General features: G+C 50.3%; 1 protein-coding gene across 1 annotated transcript in view; it reads left to right on the forward strand.

Moving 5' to 3' along the window:
* The window catches only part of SLC38A6 (solute carrier family 38 member 6), a 99,035-nt gene that overhangs the window by 48,712 nt on the left and 31,169 nt on the right, over window positions 1-19,154 (forward strand). The window contains exons 7-8 of the mRNA XM_015422018.1: window positions 13,724-13,806; window positions 14,338-14,396. Of these exons, the coding sequence (XP_015277504.1) occupies window positions 13,724-13,806; window positions 14,338-14,396 (142 nt within the window). The remainder of the gene's footprint in view (window positions 1-13,723; window positions 13,807-14,337; window positions 14,397-19,154) is intronic.

The raw sequence follows: 19,154 nt of genomic DNA on the forward strand, positions 1-19,154 counted from the left end.
AGTGAGTTTGTCAAATGGATTAATCTTGTATTTCAACGCTATTCACTTTGACAAAGTTGTACATGAAACGAGATGATATGCATGATCCGTTGGTGTTGATGGCGTTTGAATTGCATCCAGTAAACTGAATATTGGAAAAAGAAATTTCTAGGTTTTGGAGACTTTTGTGGCATCATATAACACGGTTGTTTGTTTCCTTTTCCACTTATCAGAACTACGGCTTGCCCAAGGTCATCCAGCCAGGTGCAAGTGGAGGAGTGGGGAATCAAACCCGGTTCTCCCAGATTAGAGTCCGCGCACTTAACCACTGCACCAAACTGGCTTTCTAATGAAGGCCTCGGCCTCTCTGCCCTGTAGTTGGCCCTCCAGAGGAACCGGTCGGATACTCTGTGAGGCAGGAGGCTGGACTAGATGGACTATTGGTCTGCTCCAGCAGGGCTCTTCTTATATTCTAATGAAGGCCTCTGCCTCTGCCCTGTAGTTGGCCCTCCAGAGGAACCGGTCGGATACTCTGTGAGGCAGGAGGCTGGACTAGATGGACTATTGGTCTGCTCCAGCAGGGCTCTTCTTATATTCTAATGAAGGCCTCTGCCTCTGCCCTGTAGTTGGCCCTCCAGAGGAACCGGTCGGATACTCTGTGAGGCAGGAGGCTGGACTAGATGGACTATTGGTCTGCTCCAGCAGGGCTCTTCTTATATTCTAATGAAGGCCTCTGCCTCTGCCCTGTAGTTGGCCCTCCAGAGGAACCGGTCGGATACTCTGTGAGGCAGGAGGCTGGACTAGATGGACTATTGGTCTGCTCCAGCAGGGCTCTTCTTATATTCTAATGAAGGCCTCTGCCTCTGCCCTGTAGTTGGCCCTCCAGAGGAACCGGTTGGATACTCTGTAAGGCAGGATGCTGGACTAGATGGACTATTGGTCTGATCCAGCAGGGCTCTCCTGATGTTCTTATGAGCTCTATGGGCCAAGTCCAGTGATTTGGCCACTGTATTCCTCGGACAGCTTGATATGACAAGATTCCATATTTTTTTTCCCCCAATAAGAAAACTGACAATGCAAACCTATGCAGAGTGACTCCATTCTAACCCTGTGTCAGCTATGCTGCCATGGTTGGTGGGGGAAGGGAGTTGGGAGAGTGATCATCTTATTGTCCTGGAATGTTTTTCTCACTGCGCCTCATTTGGCAGCCTGTCCTTGACGCTTCGCGGTTTCGCCTCCCTGGGAACTTGTAGTCGTTACTTTGAGCACGCAAGGCTTGCACCTCTGATTGGCTTGCTCCCATCAGAGGGTCTCGCTTCAAACGCAGTATATCTTCCCCCCTTCCCACTTGTGGGGTTAGCCTTTACACGGAAACTGTATGCAAAGATGACCTGCTTCTATTGAACTCAATAAACTTGATCCTTCTGTTTGTTGAGCTATGAGCTGTTTGTTGTGGGACTCTGACACCCTATTGAAATCAATAGGTTTAGAATGGAGTTAACCCAACATAATGTAACAGTGCGGTCTTGAGAATATGCAAGTCTACTCAATGGTGAGCTCTGCTGAGTCGACCTGAGTGGTTTTGCTTAGAATCGCTTTCTACTTTTGCTGCCTGAAGGTCTGATGTATCTAAGCCTCAACCAGTGACTTTTAAATCAATCGTGGAACTCCAGTTAAAAGCCACCTAATAGACCTCTGGGTCTTGCGGAGTCAGCTTTTGAGCAGCGCCGCAGTCGTCGTACGTGTCTTATTTTCCCCCCAAGGCGGTTTCACCACTTCATTTCCACATGGGCGAGTAAGCGATTTCGACGTGTTTATCCATGACCAGATCCAGAATTCACCACATCAGGCCGAGTGCGAGTTTCCATTGGTTTCCGCCTCCAGGAAACGTCGCCCTGCGCCGGAGGAACCGCAGCAGCGTTCTGACATGAGGATCGGGCCTGCGACTGAGCCCGAAGCCCCTCCGCCGCCGCTGTCGCATTACCATGTTAACATACTTCCGAAACCGCAAAGCGAAACCTGGCAGTTACTGAAATCCTAAATATTTTTGTTTTTGTTGAGTAGTTATTGGACTTGTCGTTGGGAAGCCTGCCAGTTTCTCTTATTTGTTTTAAAATTCCTCCGGTTTGGCTCTGCAGCTGTGTTCACTTCGCCTTTAGGACTGACTCAACACATGCCTCCCACCGCCCACTGCGGTTGAGCTTGCTGAGAAAAATGTTCCAACGCTGGAATCGCTCGTTCTTGTTTGGAACGGGTTGTCGTTACCCCTGTTCCTACAATGGCTTCAGGCTGGCTTTTCCAGTCTAATGGTTTTAATGAATTCAAACCTGTATCATAAAACATACATCCTGAACTACGGGTTTAATGCAAGAGGATTTTTTTTTAAAGAAAATTTTGATTGATTTGATGTATTAAATTCCTACCCCGCCCTCCTGGTTGGAGTTTCTACTATAGAGCAATGGTCAGTTGACCAGCCAGTCGGTTGTCGATTAAATATTCCCTGAAGTCAAGAAACCCTAGCAAAGAGCAAGAGTCCAGTAGCACCTTAAAGACTAACAAATTTTGTGGCAGGGTAGGAGCTTTCATGAGTCACGGCTCACTTTTTCATATACCCAAGGTGGGTAGATGTGTTAGTCTGTCTGTAGCAGTAGAAAATAGCAAGAGTCCATTAGCACCTTAGAGTAAGAAAATTTGTGGCAGGGGAGGAGCTTCCGTGAGTCACGGCTCACTTCTTCAGATACCCAAGATGGGTAGACATGTTAATCCAGAGATGTCAAACTCATTTGTTACGAGGGCCGGATCTGACATACATGTCACTTTGTCGGGCCAGGCCATGTGTGCCATAAAACATAACGTAAGGTCCTGGAGATAGAAACTGTATGCAGGACAGCAGCTGGTAAGATCCGAGTCGGTGTATCCTCAGTGCAAGGCCCCATGGGCTGGGAGGGGAGTGCAGAGGAAAACCGACATGGGTGGACTGGAGATGCGGCAGTGCAGAAATGGGCACATGCCCCCACGATGCTTGACTGCTGCGGACAGGGGTAATTTCGTACAAAAAGAGGTGCTCATTAGCATAGCTCATTAGCATAACTTATTTGCATATGTCACACCCCCTGACATCACCGGAAGTGTGTCAGAAGGCAACACCCACTGCAACTTACCTGGCTGCTTCTTGCTCCTTGTGGCCCAGGGCTGCTGGGAGCAGGGGGCGGGGCTTGTTGCATGTGCCCGCCCCCTGGGCTCTTTACTACTGGAGCTCCGCTCCTGTGCGCTCCTGCAGGAAATGACCCCTGGCTGCGGATAAGGTTGTTCTGCCCTGCTGAAACCATAATGGAGTGGCTCCGCCCACTCCCCCCCGGAACTCCCTCCCTTGCACCAGTTGCTTGTGGGCCGCATAAGAGCCCTAGACGGGCCAGTTCCAGCCCCCGGGCTTTATGTTTGATGTCCCTGTGTTAATCTGTCTGTAGCAGTAGAAAAGAGTAAGAGTCCAGCGGCACCTTAAAAACTAACAACATTTGTGGCAGGGGAGGAGCTTTCGTGAATCACGCCTCACTTCTTCAGATACCACTTCTTTGTGTAGGTGGCAGCTGATTTATGCTCCTGCAGAGGGCAGGGGGTTGGACTAGATGACCTGCAAGGTCCCTTCCAACTCTAACATTCTATGATTCTATAATTCTATGCTTTATTTTTGACAGTGCTGTTTGGTAAAAAGGGCCAGAGCGTGGGCTGCAGCCATGGAAAGGCGAATCGAGCCCTGTAACCAGGCTTCTCAGTATTATTGTTACTTATCATTAAGTGGTGGTAGGGCTTTTTTGGGCAGGGATGCACAGGAACGGAGTTCCGGCTGGCTCCCGAGTTGGCCACACCCAGCAGGAACTCATTAGCATAATAGGCCACACCCAACAGCAGAAACTCATTAGGATTGGCTACATTAGGGGTGTGTGGCCTAACATGCAAAGGAGTTCCTGCTACAAAAAAAGCCCTGGGTAAACAGAATAAGAAGCAAAAGGTGGGTGTGGCTGGATGAGCACACTTCTGGTAACATGGGGGTGCGGCCTAATAGGCCAATGAGTTGTGCTGTCACGGGGTGTGGCCTAATAAGATAATGAGTTTCTGCTGTTGGGTGTGGCCTAATATGCTAATGAGTTCCTGCTGGGCTTTTTCTACAAAAAAAGCCCTGAGTGGTGGCAAGTGGAAACTATCTCATCACAACCTGTCATGGGGTTTTCAAGGCAAGAGACATCTAGAGGTGGTTTATTATTGCCTGGCTCTGCCTAGCAACCCTAGAATTCCTTGGGTGTCTCCAATCCAAGTGCTAACCAGGGCCGACCCTGCTTAGCTTCCAAGCTCTGATAAGCTCTGGTGAATTCGGGCTATTCAGGTGGCTCTTCTTCCTACTGGCTCCCTTCGTATCGCTGCAGGAATCTCTAAACAAGATTTGGCCCACTGCCATTAGTTGCTGTCACTTTGCTTTAAATTAAATAAATTTAAAGCTATAGGCTGAAGTTCCAGGTTGAATGCCCATGAAAAGATCAGTTTGGCGAATCATTCCCACTTGTGGGAACCTTGCTGATCACTGTTCGAAGTTATATAATCATTTAGAATTATTCTTTTTTAAAAAAAATTAAATTCACCGGGCTGTATGTGGTGGAAAGTGCCATCAGCTCACAGCCGGCTTACGGTGACCCCGCAGGGTTTTCAAGTCAAGATGGTGATGATGATGAAGAAGAAGAAGAGGAGGAGGAGGAGGAGGAGGAGATTGGATTTATACCCTGCCCTTCACTACCCGAGGGAGTCTCAGAGCGGCTTACAATCTCCTTTCCCTCCCCCTCCCCACAACAGACACCCTGTGAGCAGTGTTCCCTCTAAGCTGTGCAGTCTTGTGAGCAAAAATTCTACTTTGTGAGCTACTGACAATAAAGTTGTGAGCGGGCGATTTGGCTACTGCATCAGTTAGTTTGCTCTGGAGCCGTCCTTCCTGAGCGAAGGCAAAAATATGTGAGCCGGAGGCTAACAAACTGTGAGCTAGCTCACACTAACTCAGCTTAGAGGGAACACTGCCTGTGAGGTAGGTGGGGCTGAGAGAGCTCTTTCGAGGACCGCTCCTGAGAGAGCAGCTCTGTGAGAACGTATAACTGACCCGGGGTCACACCAGCAGCTGCATGTGGAGGAGTGGGGAATCAAACCCATTTCTTCCTGATCAGAGTCCGCGCTCCTAGCCACTACACCACACTGGCTTTCCTAAGAGACGTTCAGAGGTGGTTTGGCATTGCCTGCCTCCATGTAGCAAACCTTGACTTCCTTGGTGGTCTCCCATCCAGATACTAGCCAGGACCAACACTCTTCTCATGTCCTCATGAGCCAGTTTGGTGTAGTGGTTAAGTGCGCGGACTCTAATCTGGGAGAACCGGGTTTGATTCCCCACTCCTCCACTTGCACCTGCTGATGTGACCTTGGGTCAGTCACAAGCTCGAGCACAGCTGTCCTTGAAAAAGAGCAGTTTGTGTCAGAGCTCTCTCAGCCCCACCCACCTCACAGGGTGTCTGTTGTGGGGAGGGGAAGGGAAGTTTGTAAGCTGCTCTGAGACTCCAAGTGAAGGGCGGGGTACAAATCCAATCTCTCTCTCTCTCTCTCTCTCTCTCTCTCATAGCCATGGTGGTCTGCAGGAGAACAGCGAGACTTAGAGACCAACAAGATATTCAGGCTATGAGCTTCCAAGATTCTAAGGAAGGGAGCTTTGACTCTCCAGAGCTCATATCTCCAAAACCTCATTGGTCTCTGAAGTGATACTGGACTCGAATCTCTCTTTAGGATCTGTTCCTCTGCTTTGCGTCACAGCCCGCTTGGACGATGCCCCAGTCCGTTAGCCTCCCCACCCGCACCCCACTGCAGCTACTGATGCTCCCTATGCGTTATAAATGGTGTCGAATTTTTCACCCATCCGAATTAGGGGTGATCCGAGCTGCCGACATTATCCTGTCTCCGGGCCCGTTAGCCTGCACCAGATTTCCCGAGGACGACCGACTGCCAAAACGTGTGCTGCTCAATAATGAACTCTTTTACTGGGGAGTCATCAGCCCCGGATGGTCCCCGCAGCCAAGGAAAACATTTGGCCAGAGGCGACCGGTTCAGGCCCTTCTTATAAAAATAGCTACCAAGAGGGGGAAAGGGGAAAAAAACCCAAAACCAAAACAGCTTAGAAGATTCCGGGAGCCAAACTGATTAACTCCACAGTGTGAGGTTCATACCAACCGGCCTGTTGTTTTCAGAGACGACGACCCGCTTTGATGGTCAGTTTCGAGAACAGGACCCCGGTGACCTTGGGACTCGCTACCATCCCCAGTCGTTCCGTTCTTTCCATAACAAATAAATTTTTTTATATATATATTTTAAATTGCTGCATAAGCAAGAAGCCGCTTCCTTGCTTTTGTCCACATCAGCCAAAGACTAAGTGCTGATAGGGCAGAATTCCCAATTGCCTAAATAACATCTTAAAAAGAAATTCTTGCTCCCCAGAGCCTTAAACTTCGTTAAATTAATCTATGATGGAGCAGAACCCTCGTGCGCACCTCTTTGCAATGGATTTTTTAAAAGTCAGGGAAATGCTTGGGAATGAAAAATGCATAATCTCTTGCCAAATCAAAGGAAGAGAGACTTAAAAAATGCGAAAGGAGTTGAAATATGAGGGCAATCGCTGTTGGGGAGGGGAGGGGAGGGGGGGTCCCGCAATATGATGGCACGACAGGCTGGTTTATATTAAGCGCTCGAGATATTTGCTGTACCTATAGGCATGTGAATTTCATTGAGCTATGCCTGGCAGCTTGCGTCTCCTTCCTGTTTTACAAATACAGTCTTTATAACGTGCTAAAACAGGGTGGGAGCGGCTGGGTGTCTTGCCTACATTTTTAGCAGGTTAATCTAATATTACTAAGGGCTTGTCGTAATGTACAGACTTTTTTTTTGCTGTAACCCACTGAGCAGGGCTATTTTTGGGCAGGAATGAAAAGGAACGGAGTTCCGGCTGGCTCCCAAGTTGGCCACACCCAGCAGGAACTCATTAGCATAATAGGCCATACCCAACATCAGAAACGCATTAGGATTGGCTACATTAGGGGTGTTTGGCCTAACATGCAAAGGAGTCCCTGCTACAAACAAGGTAAACAGAATAACAAGCAAAAGGTGGGTGTGGCTGGATAACCACACTTTTGGTAACATGGAGGTGCGGCCTAATGTGCTAATGAGTTTCTGCTGTTGGGTGTGGCCTATTATGCTAATGAGTTCCTGCTGGGCTTTTTCTAGAAAAAGAGCCCTGCCACTGAGTAAAGGCACTCCGTTCCCCAGCCCGGATCCCGGAACAAGAAGAGCTCGCAAACGTAGGAGGGAAAGGCTGCTGTATTCTGCAGAACTGCCTTGCCTTTTTAAAAGAAAGTGCTTGGTTGGGGGAGATACAAGTGTATTTACTACTGTTCACATGAATACACGAAGCTGCCTTATACGCAGTCAGACTCATTGGTCCATCAAGGCCAGTAGTGTCTACTCAAACTAGCAGTGGGTCTCCAGAGTCTCAGGCTGAGGTCTTTCACATCACCTACTGCCTCGTGCTGTTAAATGGAAATGCCAGGGATTGAACCTGGGACCTTCTGCGTGCCGAGCAGATGCTCCACAAGTGAGCCACGGCCCCTCCCCTTGGTAAAGGGGATTGCATTGGTAAAGGGGAAGAGAAGAAGAAGAAGGATTGGATTTATACTCCGCCCTTCACTTGGAGTCTCAGAGTGGCTTACAAACTCCTTTCCCTTCCCCCTCCCCACAACAGACACCCTGTGAGGCAGGTGGGGCCGAGAGAGCTCTGAGAGTACTGTCCTTGAGAGAGAAAAGGACTTCCTTCTCTACCTTCTCTGTCCCACACATAATTTTGTAAACCTCGATCACGTAACCCCTCAGCCGTCGTTTCTCCAAGCTAAAGAGCCCCAAGCGCTTTAACCTTTCTTCATAGGAAAAAGCATTCCACCACCGTTATCATTTCAGTTGCTCTCTTGTTGTGGGGATAAAATGGAGAAGAGGAGAATGATACAAGAGGCTTTGAGCCCCCCCATTGGGGAGATCGTTGGGATATGAGGAAAATAAATAACAAGGTTCCAAAAGGAACAATAGAACAAGGCAGGCCGGCCACGTAAAGCCGGCGGGAAGGGGCAAGACTGACAGTAGATTTGTCTGTCGTGCAAATTGCAGACCTGATAGCCCCCCCCCCCCCCCCGGACGAGGCGTTGTGGGGGGGTGTGGCAGATAATTAATTCTTCCCCCCCAGCAAGGGCAGCCCTTCTCTGTAGAGCATCTGGCACCCTCCCTGCCTCATAAGAACATAAGAGACGCCAATGTTGGATCAGGCCAAAGGCCCATCCAGTCCAACACTCTGTGTCACACAGTGGCCAGAAATACCAGGTGCCATCAGGAGGTCCACCAGTGGGGCCAGGACACTAGAAGCCCTCCCACTGTTGACCCCCCCCAAGCCCCAAGAAGACAGAGCATCACTTGCCCCAGAGCCCCTATCTATACCTTGTGGCTAATAGCCACTGGTGGACCTCTGCTCCATATGCTTATCTAATTCCCTTTTGAAGCCGTCCATGCTTGTAGCCGCCACCACTTCCTGTGGCAGTGAATTCCATGGGTTAATCACTCTTTGGCCTCCCAGTGCCCCTTCCCACATCTGGAGGCTGGAAAAGGTTGGGGGCCCCTGCGATTAGGTATTCCCATTTAGGCTGGCATTGCCAGAGGTGGCTGTCAAGTAGGGTTGCCAGCTCTTGGGTTGGGAAACGCCGGGAAATTTGGGAGGTGGAGCCCGGGGAGAGCAGGGCTTGTGGAGGGGAGGGACCTCGGCATGATACAGTGCCACAGAATCCACCCTCCAAAGGAGCCATTTTCTCCAGGCAAAATGATGTCTGTAGTCTGGAGCTCGGTTGTAAAAGCGGGAGATCTCCAGGCCCCACCTGGGGGTTGGCAACCCTAGTGTAAACCTTAGAGTTGCCCACTCCGGGCTGCGGACTAGCTGGAGATTTTGGAGGTGGAGCCTGAGGAAGGCGGGGTTTCGGGAGGGGAGGGACGTAAATGAGGCATAATGCCATGGAGTTCGCCTTCCAAGGCAGCCGTTTTCTCCAGGCGAACCGATCTCTGCCTCCTGGCAATCAGCTGTAATAGCGGGAGGTCTCCAGCCACCACCTGGGGGTTGGTAACCCTAATAAAGCTACTTGAATTATTAGGGTTTCTTTGGCTTGCTGCGCACAGTGGTGAGCATGCCGATCACCATTGGAGCAACCAGGGGAACGGACCCAGCCACATGAGATGCAGCTACCAAAGTTACATTGCGAATACAGGCGATGCGTCTTACCCCGGGCAATCCCAGGCAGGTCCCAAGGCAATGCTCCCTCTAAGTCTTGGGAGCAAAAGTTCTACTTTGTGAGCTGCTGGCCTTAAAGTGGTGAGCGAGCCATTTGGCTGCTTCATAAATCGGTTTGCTCTGGGGCCCTCCTTCCTGAGCTAAGACAAAAATGGGAGAGCCGGAGGCTGAAAAACTGTGAGCTAGCTCAGCACTAACTCAGCTTAGAGGGAACACTGGTCCAACGTGCATCAGGTATTCGTCAGATCAGCACCGTCCCCCTCTCGTTTCAACGCGGCATGCCTGGTGGTGGTAAGGGGTGCACTTAAAGGGTAATTGGATGCTTCTGCCTGTTTATGAGGTACTAACCATGCCCAGGGCTAAATAAAGCCCAAGGCCAAAGGCCAAGGCGTTTATTAGGAACAACCCCCCGGGCTGATGCAGAAGAGATCTGTCAGTCGACACTCGGGCATTTTAGCCAGGAAGGCTCTTAACGTGACGTTCCTTCAGATGAGGCTTTTGACGGTTCTGTAGCTCACAGCCCTGAGGGCCCCCTGCCTCCCCCCCCCCACATTTCCTGGCAGAGAGAACATCACCTGGGTCATCAAGGCATTGCGATGGGAGAAGCCGTTGCTTACGGTTCTGCAACGGGCGGCGGCTCAATGATAAAGCATCTGCTTGGACTGCAGAAGGTCCCAGGTTCAATTCCAAGGACCTCCTTAGAAGGATCTGGGAGCAGATGGTGTGAAAGTGCTTTACAATTTAAGGTGGGTCTGCAGTGATAGAGCAGGATTCAACCCCGTTACCAGCTAAGAGCCCAACAAGATTTGTGGGTATGAGCTTTTGAGAGTCAAAAGAGAAGAAGAAGAAGAAGAGATTGGATTTATACCCCCCCTTCACTTGGTGTCTCAGAGTGGCTTGCAGACTCCTTCCCCTTCCCCTCCCCACAACAGACACCCTGTGAGGTAGGTGGGGCTGAGAGAGCTCTTTCAAGGACTGCTCTTGAGAGAACAGCTCTTATCAGAACTACGGCTTGCCCAAGGTCATCCAGCAGCTGCAAGTGGAGGAGTTTGGAATCAAAGCCGGTTCTCCCAGATTAGAGTCCGCGCACTTAACCACCACACCAAACTCCCTTCATCAGATGCAAGTAGGAATGGAGATGCCTGAGCCCTTATATCCCAGTAAGAAACAGCATTGGTAAAGGGGAAGAGAAGAAGAAGAGATTGGATTTATACTCCGCCCTTCACTTGGAGTCTCAGAGCGGCTTACAAACTCCTTTCACTTCCCCTCCCCACAACAGACACCCTGTGAGGTGGGTGGGGCTGAGGGAGCTCTGAGAGAACTGTCCTTGAGAGAACAGCTCTGAGAGAACTATGGCTTGCCCAAGGTCATCCAGCAGCTGCATGTGGAGGAGTGGGGAATCAGACCCGGTTCTCCCAGATTAGAGTCCGCGCACTTCACCACTACACCAAACTCCCTTCATCAGATGCAAGTAGGAACGGAGGTGCCTGAGCCCTTCTATCCCAATAAGAAACAGGGTTGCCAAGTCCAAGTTGGGAAATTCCTGGAGATTTGGGAGTGGAGCTGCAGAGGGCGGGGTTTGGGGAGGGAGGCATTTCAGCAGGGTTTCATGCCATAGAGCCCAACCTCCAAAACAGCCATTTCCTCCAGGGGAGCTGATCTCTGTCAACTGGAGTTCAGTTGTAATTCTGGGAGATCTCCAGGCCACACCTGGAAGTTGGCAGCCCGAGTCAGAATGGGGGATGGGTGTCCCATACACAGGAAGTAATGCCTCTTCCTGTGTATGAGAGCAATTAATTTATGTGAGAGCAATTAATTTATGCAAAATTAGGTTATGTAAAACGGCTCCCCCCCCCTTCCAGGGCCATTCCCCGCCCATCGGCAAATTTATACAGATTTTTAAAATTAACTACTTGGTTCCAATCTCATAGAGTTAGAGAGCAGTCCTAATTCTTAGGCAGGAGAGGGGAGGCAGGAAGGGTAGCATCAGAGCTTCGTTCTTGTTGCCCTTACGCCCAGGGAAATGCCAATCGCCACTCTGGGGTCAGGAAGCCATTTTTCTCCAGGCCAGTTTGGCCAGGGATCCTGGAGGTTTTTTGTCATCTTCTGGGCGTGGAGTAGGAGTCACTGTGTGTGTGTGTGTGTGTGTGTGTGTGTGTGTGTGTGTGTGTGTGTGTGTTGGAGAGGTAATTGTGAATGTTCTGCCTTGTGCGGGGGGTTGGACTAGATGCCCCTGGAGGTCCCTTCCAACTCTAGGATTCTAAACAGGGCTACTCAGAATCCTGCTCAGGTGTACTCTCTGTGTGTGTGTGCATGTGTGTGTTTAAAGTGCTGTCAAGTTGCAGCCGATTTCTGGCAACGCTGTCAGGGTTTTCAAGGCAAGAGACATTCAGAGGCAGTCTGCCATTGCCTGCCTCTGCATCGCAACCCTGGGCTTCCTGGGGGGGGGTCTCCCACCCAAGTGCTAAGCAGGGCCGACCCTGCGTAGCTTCTGTGCTCTGGCAAGATCAGTCTTGCTTCGGCCATCCCAGTCAGGGGATCGCTGTCAATTAACTAGCAGTGGAATCCTAGCAGAGCCACACCCTTCCGAAATGCATTAAAATCGAGCGGTGGGTGGGGGGCCCCCCGGGTAGGGTTGCCAGATCGAGGTTGGGAACCTCCTGGAGATTTGGGGTTGGAGCCTGGGGAGGACAGGGACTTCAGTGGGGTACAATGCCATAGAGTTCACTTCCCAGTTTGGTGTAGTGGTTAAGTGCGCGGACTCTAATCTGGGAGAACCGGGTTTGATTCCCCACTCCTCCACTTGCGCCTGGCTGGATGACCTTGGGCAAGCTGTCGTTCTGATAAAATCTGTTCTTGAAAAAGACAAGTTTCTGTCAAGAGCTCTCTCAGCCCCACCTACCTCACAGGGTGTCTGTTGTGGGGAGGGGAAGGGAGAGGAGTTTGTGAGCCGCTCTGAGACTCCCTTGGGTAGTGAAGGGCGGGGTATAAATCCAATCTCCTCCTCCTCCTCCTAATCCTCCTCCTCCTCCTCCTCTTCTTCTTCTTCTTCGGCATCAATTTTCTCCAGGGAAACTGACCTGTAGTATGCAGATGAGCTATTTTTAAATTTGTATTTATTTTTATTTATACCCCGCCATCCCCGCATAGCTGGCTCAGGGTGGGTTCCATCATACCAAGTCGACAATCACAGACATATGCAAATAACATAACACTTAAAGCCAATTAAAATACATCACAATTAAAATACAGATTGTCATTTCCGATACTGCTAACCAGAGCGTCAACAGATGAGGTCTACCGCAACTTGGGGTTCCAGATGGTTACTCAGATCTGGGTCACTGGAGAGGGAGGCCCAATAAGGTGTGGACGCCCGCCGCCTCAGCTAAAAAGCCTGGCAGAAGAGCTCCGTCTTGCAGGCTTTGCGGAACTGTAAAAGGAACTGATGAAGAGAAAAGAGAAGAGATTGGATTTATACCCCGCCCTTCACTACCCAAAGGAGCCTCAGAGCAGTTTACAATCTCCTTTCCCTTCCCCTCCCCACAACAGACACCCTGTGAGCAGTGTTCCCTCTAAGCTGAGTTAGTGTGAGCTAGCGCACAGTTTTTTAGCCTCTGGCTCACCCATTTTTGTCTTAGCTCAGGAAGGATGGCTCCAAAGCAAACTAATTTATGCAGTAGTCAAATGGCTTGCTCACAACTTTAATGTTAGTAGCTCACAAAGTACGATTTTTGCTCACAAGACCCCACAGCTTAGAGGGAGCATTGCCTGTGAGGTAGGCTGAGAGAGCTCTTTCGAGGACTACTCATGAGAGAACAGCTTTGAAAGAGCTCGTAACTGACCCAAGGTCACACCAGCAGCTGCATGTGGAGGAGTGGGGAATTAAACCTGATTCTCCCAGATTAGAGTCCGTTCTCCTAACCACCACACCAAACTGGCTCTCATATGATCTCATATGGAAGCTCATTCCACCAGGTAGGGGCCAGGGCCGAGAAAGCCCTGGCCCTCGTTGATGCAGGACGGACATCCGGGGACCACCAGGAGATGCCGGTTCTCAGATTGTAATGTCCTACAGGGCTCATAAGGGGAGAGGCGGTTTGTTATTCCAGAGGATCCCCAGGTCCCACCTGGAGGTTGGCATCCCCAAATCAGTAGCAGAACTGTGCTTTTGAGACGTGCGCCACCTTTGAAACCTCCCTCTTCCTCAAAGTGATTTTACAGAGAACCAAAGACGATCACTTAATGATAAAGCTTATTTCCCTCCGAGATGTACCGGCAGTTGCCCAGCAGGCAACAGAAGAACATTTGTTTCTAGGGACATTCCAACCCCCTGGCCTTTATCTCTCCCAACAGCGCCTGGTACCTCGACGGCCAGTTACTCCTCCTGATCACCTCCGTCTGCATCGTCTTCCCCCTGGCGCTTCTTCCCAGAATTGGTAAGTAATTTTAAAGGCGGGTATTATTGCCGTCATAATTACTATTAGCAGCAGTTGCTCCCTTTTAGTGGCAGTTTAATTGAAGGGTTTTAAAGAAACCTTTAATGGGTCGTTACGTTTTTTAAAAAAAATAAATAAATTTTAAGACGCAAGCCAAAGATCGAGGGGAGGTGGATTTATTTGCGGCGTAGTCTGTCTTTCCCAGCCTTGCCTAGTTAACCTGTTCCTTAGATTGCAGTCCTGTTTCGTCTGCCCCACTAAAATAAAACCTTTTACAGCGGGACATTAAAGAGCTGCATGTACTTAACGGCACGCCATTAGCGGTAAGCCCGTTCTAATTCCGCCCTGCAGAACCACACAAATGATCTGCGACGGGCGAGTCGGAATGTTGTTATTCTGAGTCTTAAGCCCTCGATACCGAGGGCCGTAATGGGAAACATGCTTACCCCGCGAGGGGGGCCTTTCGGCCCTACACCAGAATCGCTTGCCTTATAAATTGCCTCTTTTTTTCCCCCCACTGTTCCTTTACAGGCTTTCTTGGCTACACAAGTAGTTTATCATTTTTCTTTATGGCGTACTTCGCTCTTGTGGTAAGTCTTAAAAAAAGAAAATAACAGATCGCCCCTTAACTTTTAAGCTTTCTTATTATTTTGATGGATTTCAGAGTGCCTTTGAAACGGATGTCTGCTCTTTACCAACTTGCCTCTAAAACTGAAAGTGTTCTTTCTCTTCCTCCTCCTCTTCCTCCTCCTCCTCTTCCCCTGTATGCACGGTGTGTGTGTGTTTTCTTCCCTTTGGATAAGTTTTGCTTGGCTTAAGGGGGATCTGTTATGGACAGCCAAGCATGGGAAAAAGATTTACCAGGGTAAATTTCCTGGACTGTAAAATGCAGTCGAGTGTATTTGCGTTGCTGACAGGGCAGTGAAAAATACTGGCCGGGATGCCTTCTCCCCCTTCCTTTCCACGCGTGTAATGGAATTCCTTCGCCTTCGCTTCCAACCGCCATTTACTGCAATCCGTGCGGAAGAAAACGCCATATGTTCCAAGTAAATTGAATCTTCACGTTAGTTCAACAAAACACACACACAGAGGAAGATGCAAGCTCCTTTTGAGCAATTTAATGTATGTATTAATCTATCAGAGACCGTATTCTTTCCAGCTGAAAGAAATAGGTTTTCCCTCTCCCAGTCTTTCTGAGCCACCTGCGCATTTACAGTAGGGCTGCCATTCCCCCGACGGGGGTGGGCATCTGCCCGCTTTTGGGGACCCCGATCCGCCCGCCCCTATCTGGCCGTTGGGGGGAACCCTGCCCCCAAAGTGCCGTGTTAGTGCCAACGTGCCCGGTGCAATGATGTCACCTGGAGGTGACGTCATCACGCAGGGCACGTTGCAGGGAGGACACTCTGTTGTTCGAGAAAAAACTCTATGGAGAGAGATACGGACCCCACCCCCGCCGACAGGCAGGTAAGACTCGACAATCCTAATTTACAGCCCCTTCACTTCCTTATAAAATACAAGTAAAGGTTCCCTTGCTCGAAAGCCAGTCGAATCCGACTCTAGGGTTGCGGTGCTCATCTCCGTTTCAAAGCCGAAGAGCCAGCGCTGTCTGAAGACGTTTCCGTGGTCATGTGGCCGGCATGACTAAACACCAAGGCGCACGGAACGCTGTTACCTCCCCACCGAAGTGGTACCTATTTATCTACTTGCAATTTCTTGCTTTCGAACTGCTAGGTTGGCAGGAGCTGGAACTAGAGACGGGAGCTCACCCCGTCATGCGGCACACTCGGGTCTCGAACTGCTGAACTACCGACCTTCCACAGCCTGCAGTTCAGCGTCTTAACCACTTGAGCCACCGCACCTCCTGTTCACTTCCTTATACTTTTTGTTTAAACGGTTTAAAGGGCTAAGTCAGTAAAAGATTCTCTAGTCTTGTTGCAGTTTACCGGTACTCACGGTGTTAGTCTTCTTGATTTTATTTGGATGAGGTCTGCTGCTTTCCCCCCTTCATCCGGGTAGTCACGGCTCCGCATCCATGGCTGCCATGGGTGCTCTCGCGCACGTCCTGCTTCGGGGCGATCCTGGACTTCTGCATGCTTGCTGCCACTTGCAGAGAGTCCGAATCAAGCCCCCTGTTCGGGCTCCTCTCCGGGGAGCCCAATGGAGTTCGAGAGCCCCTGAACTCCACTAAATGACCCGGCGATCCGATGGCTTCTTAGGAGAGAGTCCCGGAGCTGACCTTCCCCCCGCCGCGCCAAAAACTGGAAGCATAAATCTTTCGCCTTTTATATATTTCTCAAATGTAGACAGAGTCGCGGATATCTTAATCCATGGATCAGGCCCACACTGAGAAAGGTGATTATTCTCCAAACTTGGGGGCACCCCCCCCAGATGTGCAGAAAAATCTGACATCTCTAAAAAATTACATGGGGGGGGGGCTGAATACCCCCAAAACAATACCGTCAGGTTCAACAGCATGTAAATCTCCACACACGTTTCCAGGGAATCGTTATGCTTTATTAGACTACAGGTTTGTTGCCATGATCTACAGGTACATTGTTAGGAATGACAATGGGGGCTGATGCATCACTACATATACTATGATGCTGCAATGTGCTAAGCAAATGAAATCCAAGCGCGCGCGCGGGAATTCTCCCGGCGGGAGGTTACATAATGAACGGGAGGCTCTCCGTGCACCATGAGAGCAAAAATATCCACACTGGCAGTGGAACGCAAGCCCTCCCTCCTCCTCAAGGTTATTCAGATAACCCAGTCTGGCAGCGCCAGTTTGCACGGTCTCAAGAGCGCCTCCCGTTAGCTGTTTACAGCAAGCGAGCTAAGCAAGCAAGCAAGCATGCGCACCCGCGCCGCAGTCAGGAAGGAACGAACACAAGTGAAACATGGCAGTTAGCTGACACTTAACCTCCGTTCATGGAGTTTCTAGAATCCAAGAGCCACTCCAGGTCCAGACTCAGTGGCGGCAGCGATCTACAAAAAGTGCACCGGGACGCGCCAACGCAACCCGGGAGTTCTCAGGCCGCGCTGGACTCGGACATGTTGGCTGCGGAGATCGGGAAGCGCGTTGGGCCTATCCACACTGCTGGCAGAGCTCAAAAAGCCCGCCAAGCCCGGCCATGCTGGGTGGCAAAGTTTGGGAAGTACGCTGGGCCCTGTGGCACCAGCAGGTGCTCGGGAACTGCACCGGGCCCGGCCGCACTGGCACTGGAGTCTTGGTGCAGTGCCGAGCCCAGGGTCACCACTATTGCACCTGCCATAGCGTGAGGAGGAGGGCAGATGAACACAGTTTCGCTACGCCTTCCTGTCCAGCTAGCAAAAATGCAGGTAGTGTGTGTGTGGGGGGGAGTTGTTGCTGCCCCCCTAAGCTCACAACACTGGAAGGAGGTGCAGAAGTCATTACTCCCTTTCATACCCCCAAGCCGCCAAGTCCTTGCCAGTGATGGCTTCTCGTGTTGCTGCCATACCTTTTAAATAGTGTTTTCCCCCATGTTCCAGCCCATAGATGTCCCATCTGGCTCATACATACGTAGTATGCACACATTGCATAATGACAGGGGCTTTGCAGCAGTTGTGTGTGTTTCGAGTCCATCTTCTCCTAATTAACCTCAGGTGCTATCAGAGAGAGAGAGATGTAAAGTGCATTAGAACATAAGAGAAGCCATGTTGGATCAGGCCAGTGGCCCATCCAGTCCAACACTCTGTGTCACACAGTGGCCAAAACCCAGGGGCCATCAGGAGGTCCACCAGCGGGGCGAGAACTCCAGGAGCCCTCCCACTGTTGCCCCCCCCCGGCACCAAGAAGACAAAGCATCACCGCCCCATACAGAGTATTCAAGGTAAAGGTAAAGGTTTCCGTTGCTCGAAAGCTAGTCGAATCCGACTGTAGGGGGTGGTGCTCATCATTGTTTCCAAGCCCAAGAGACCAGCTATACTTTGTGGCTAATAGCCACTCATGGACCTCTGCTACATATGTTCATCCAGCCCCCTCTTGAAACTGTCTATGCTTATAGCCACCAATTCCTGTGTCAGTGAATTCCAGGTGTTAATTAAGTAGCGTACTGTTCAGAAAGGGTTGGGTCATCTACTGCCCTCTAGCCCTTGCCTCCTAGTTCCTAAAGGAATCTCCCAAATTCATCTATTTTGCCATACATACAAAACCAGTGGCTTGGATCCAACAGAGCATTTCTGTTAACGCTTTCTCTCTTCCCCTCCATGCTGATGGGGGGGTGTTGTCTGCACAAACACAGGCAAAGCTGCAGTGTTTTCAGGGGGGTTGAAATCGTATCAATTTTTTTTAAAAAATTCTCAGTTTATTCTGCAAACCCGATGGTCCCCCCAAGTTTGTAGAAGTTATCTATTTTCACTTTACATGGCCCCAGCCCAAAGCTTTAAGTATCCATAGATGGGGCCATATTGAGAATTAGGTATATGAGAAGAGAAAAGAAGAAGAGAGAGAAGAGATTGGATTTATACCCTTCCCTTCACTACCCGAAGCAGTAGAGTGGTTTACAATCTCGTTTCCCTTCCCCTCCCCACAACAGACACCCTGTGAGATTGGTGGGGCCGAAAGAGCTCTTCCGAAAACTGATTCTGAGAGAACTTGTGACTGACCAAAGGTTATACCAACAGCTGCACGTGGAGAATCAAACCCAGTTCTCCCAGATTTGAGTCCGTTCTCCTACCCACTACACCAAACTGGCTCTCATATGATCTCATATGGAAGCTCATTCCACCAGGTAGGGGCCAAGACCAACTGGCTGTAGAAGAAGAAGAGATTGGATTTATACCCCGCCCTTCACTTCCCAAAGGAGTCTCATAGCGGCTTACAAACTCCTTTCCCTTCCCCTCCCCACAACAGACACCCTGGGAGGTAGGTGGGGCTGAGAGAGCTCTTGACAGAAACTGCTCTTTTTCAAGAACAGCTCTTAGCAGAACTACGGCTTGCCCAACGTCATCCAGCCAGGTGCAAGTGGAGGAGTGGGGAATCAAACCCGGTTCTCCCAGATTAGAGTCCGCGCACTTAACCACTACACCAAACTGGCTCTCCAGCTTCAAAAGGGAATTAGATAGGCACAAGGGGGGACCCGCAACAAAATGTTGCGTAATGTGTTGTGGCTTGGTTTAATTTGTAACTGCAGTGTAGGTTTTGTCTACTCCCCTACATAGTGTTATTCCTTCTCTCTGTCTGTCCCCTCAGCCCTGGGGAAGGCGCGAGGAAGCAAAGAGGGGGAAGGGATGGATGCACTCTCTCTGGGATTACTGGAGTGCCAAGGGCGGTAGGTAGGTAGGTGGGGACAGCAGCAAGGTTGGGGGGAATGCCAAGGATGGGGGGG

The sequence above is a fragment of the Gekko japonicus genome, unplaced genomic scaffold, assembly GCF_001447785.1.
Source record: "Gekko japonicus isolate JY-2015 unplaced genomic scaffold, Gekko_japonicus_V1.1 scaffold166, whole genome shotgun sequence".
NCBI lineage: Eukaryota > Metazoa > Chordata > Lepidosauria > Squamata > Gekkonidae > Gekko > Gekko japonicus.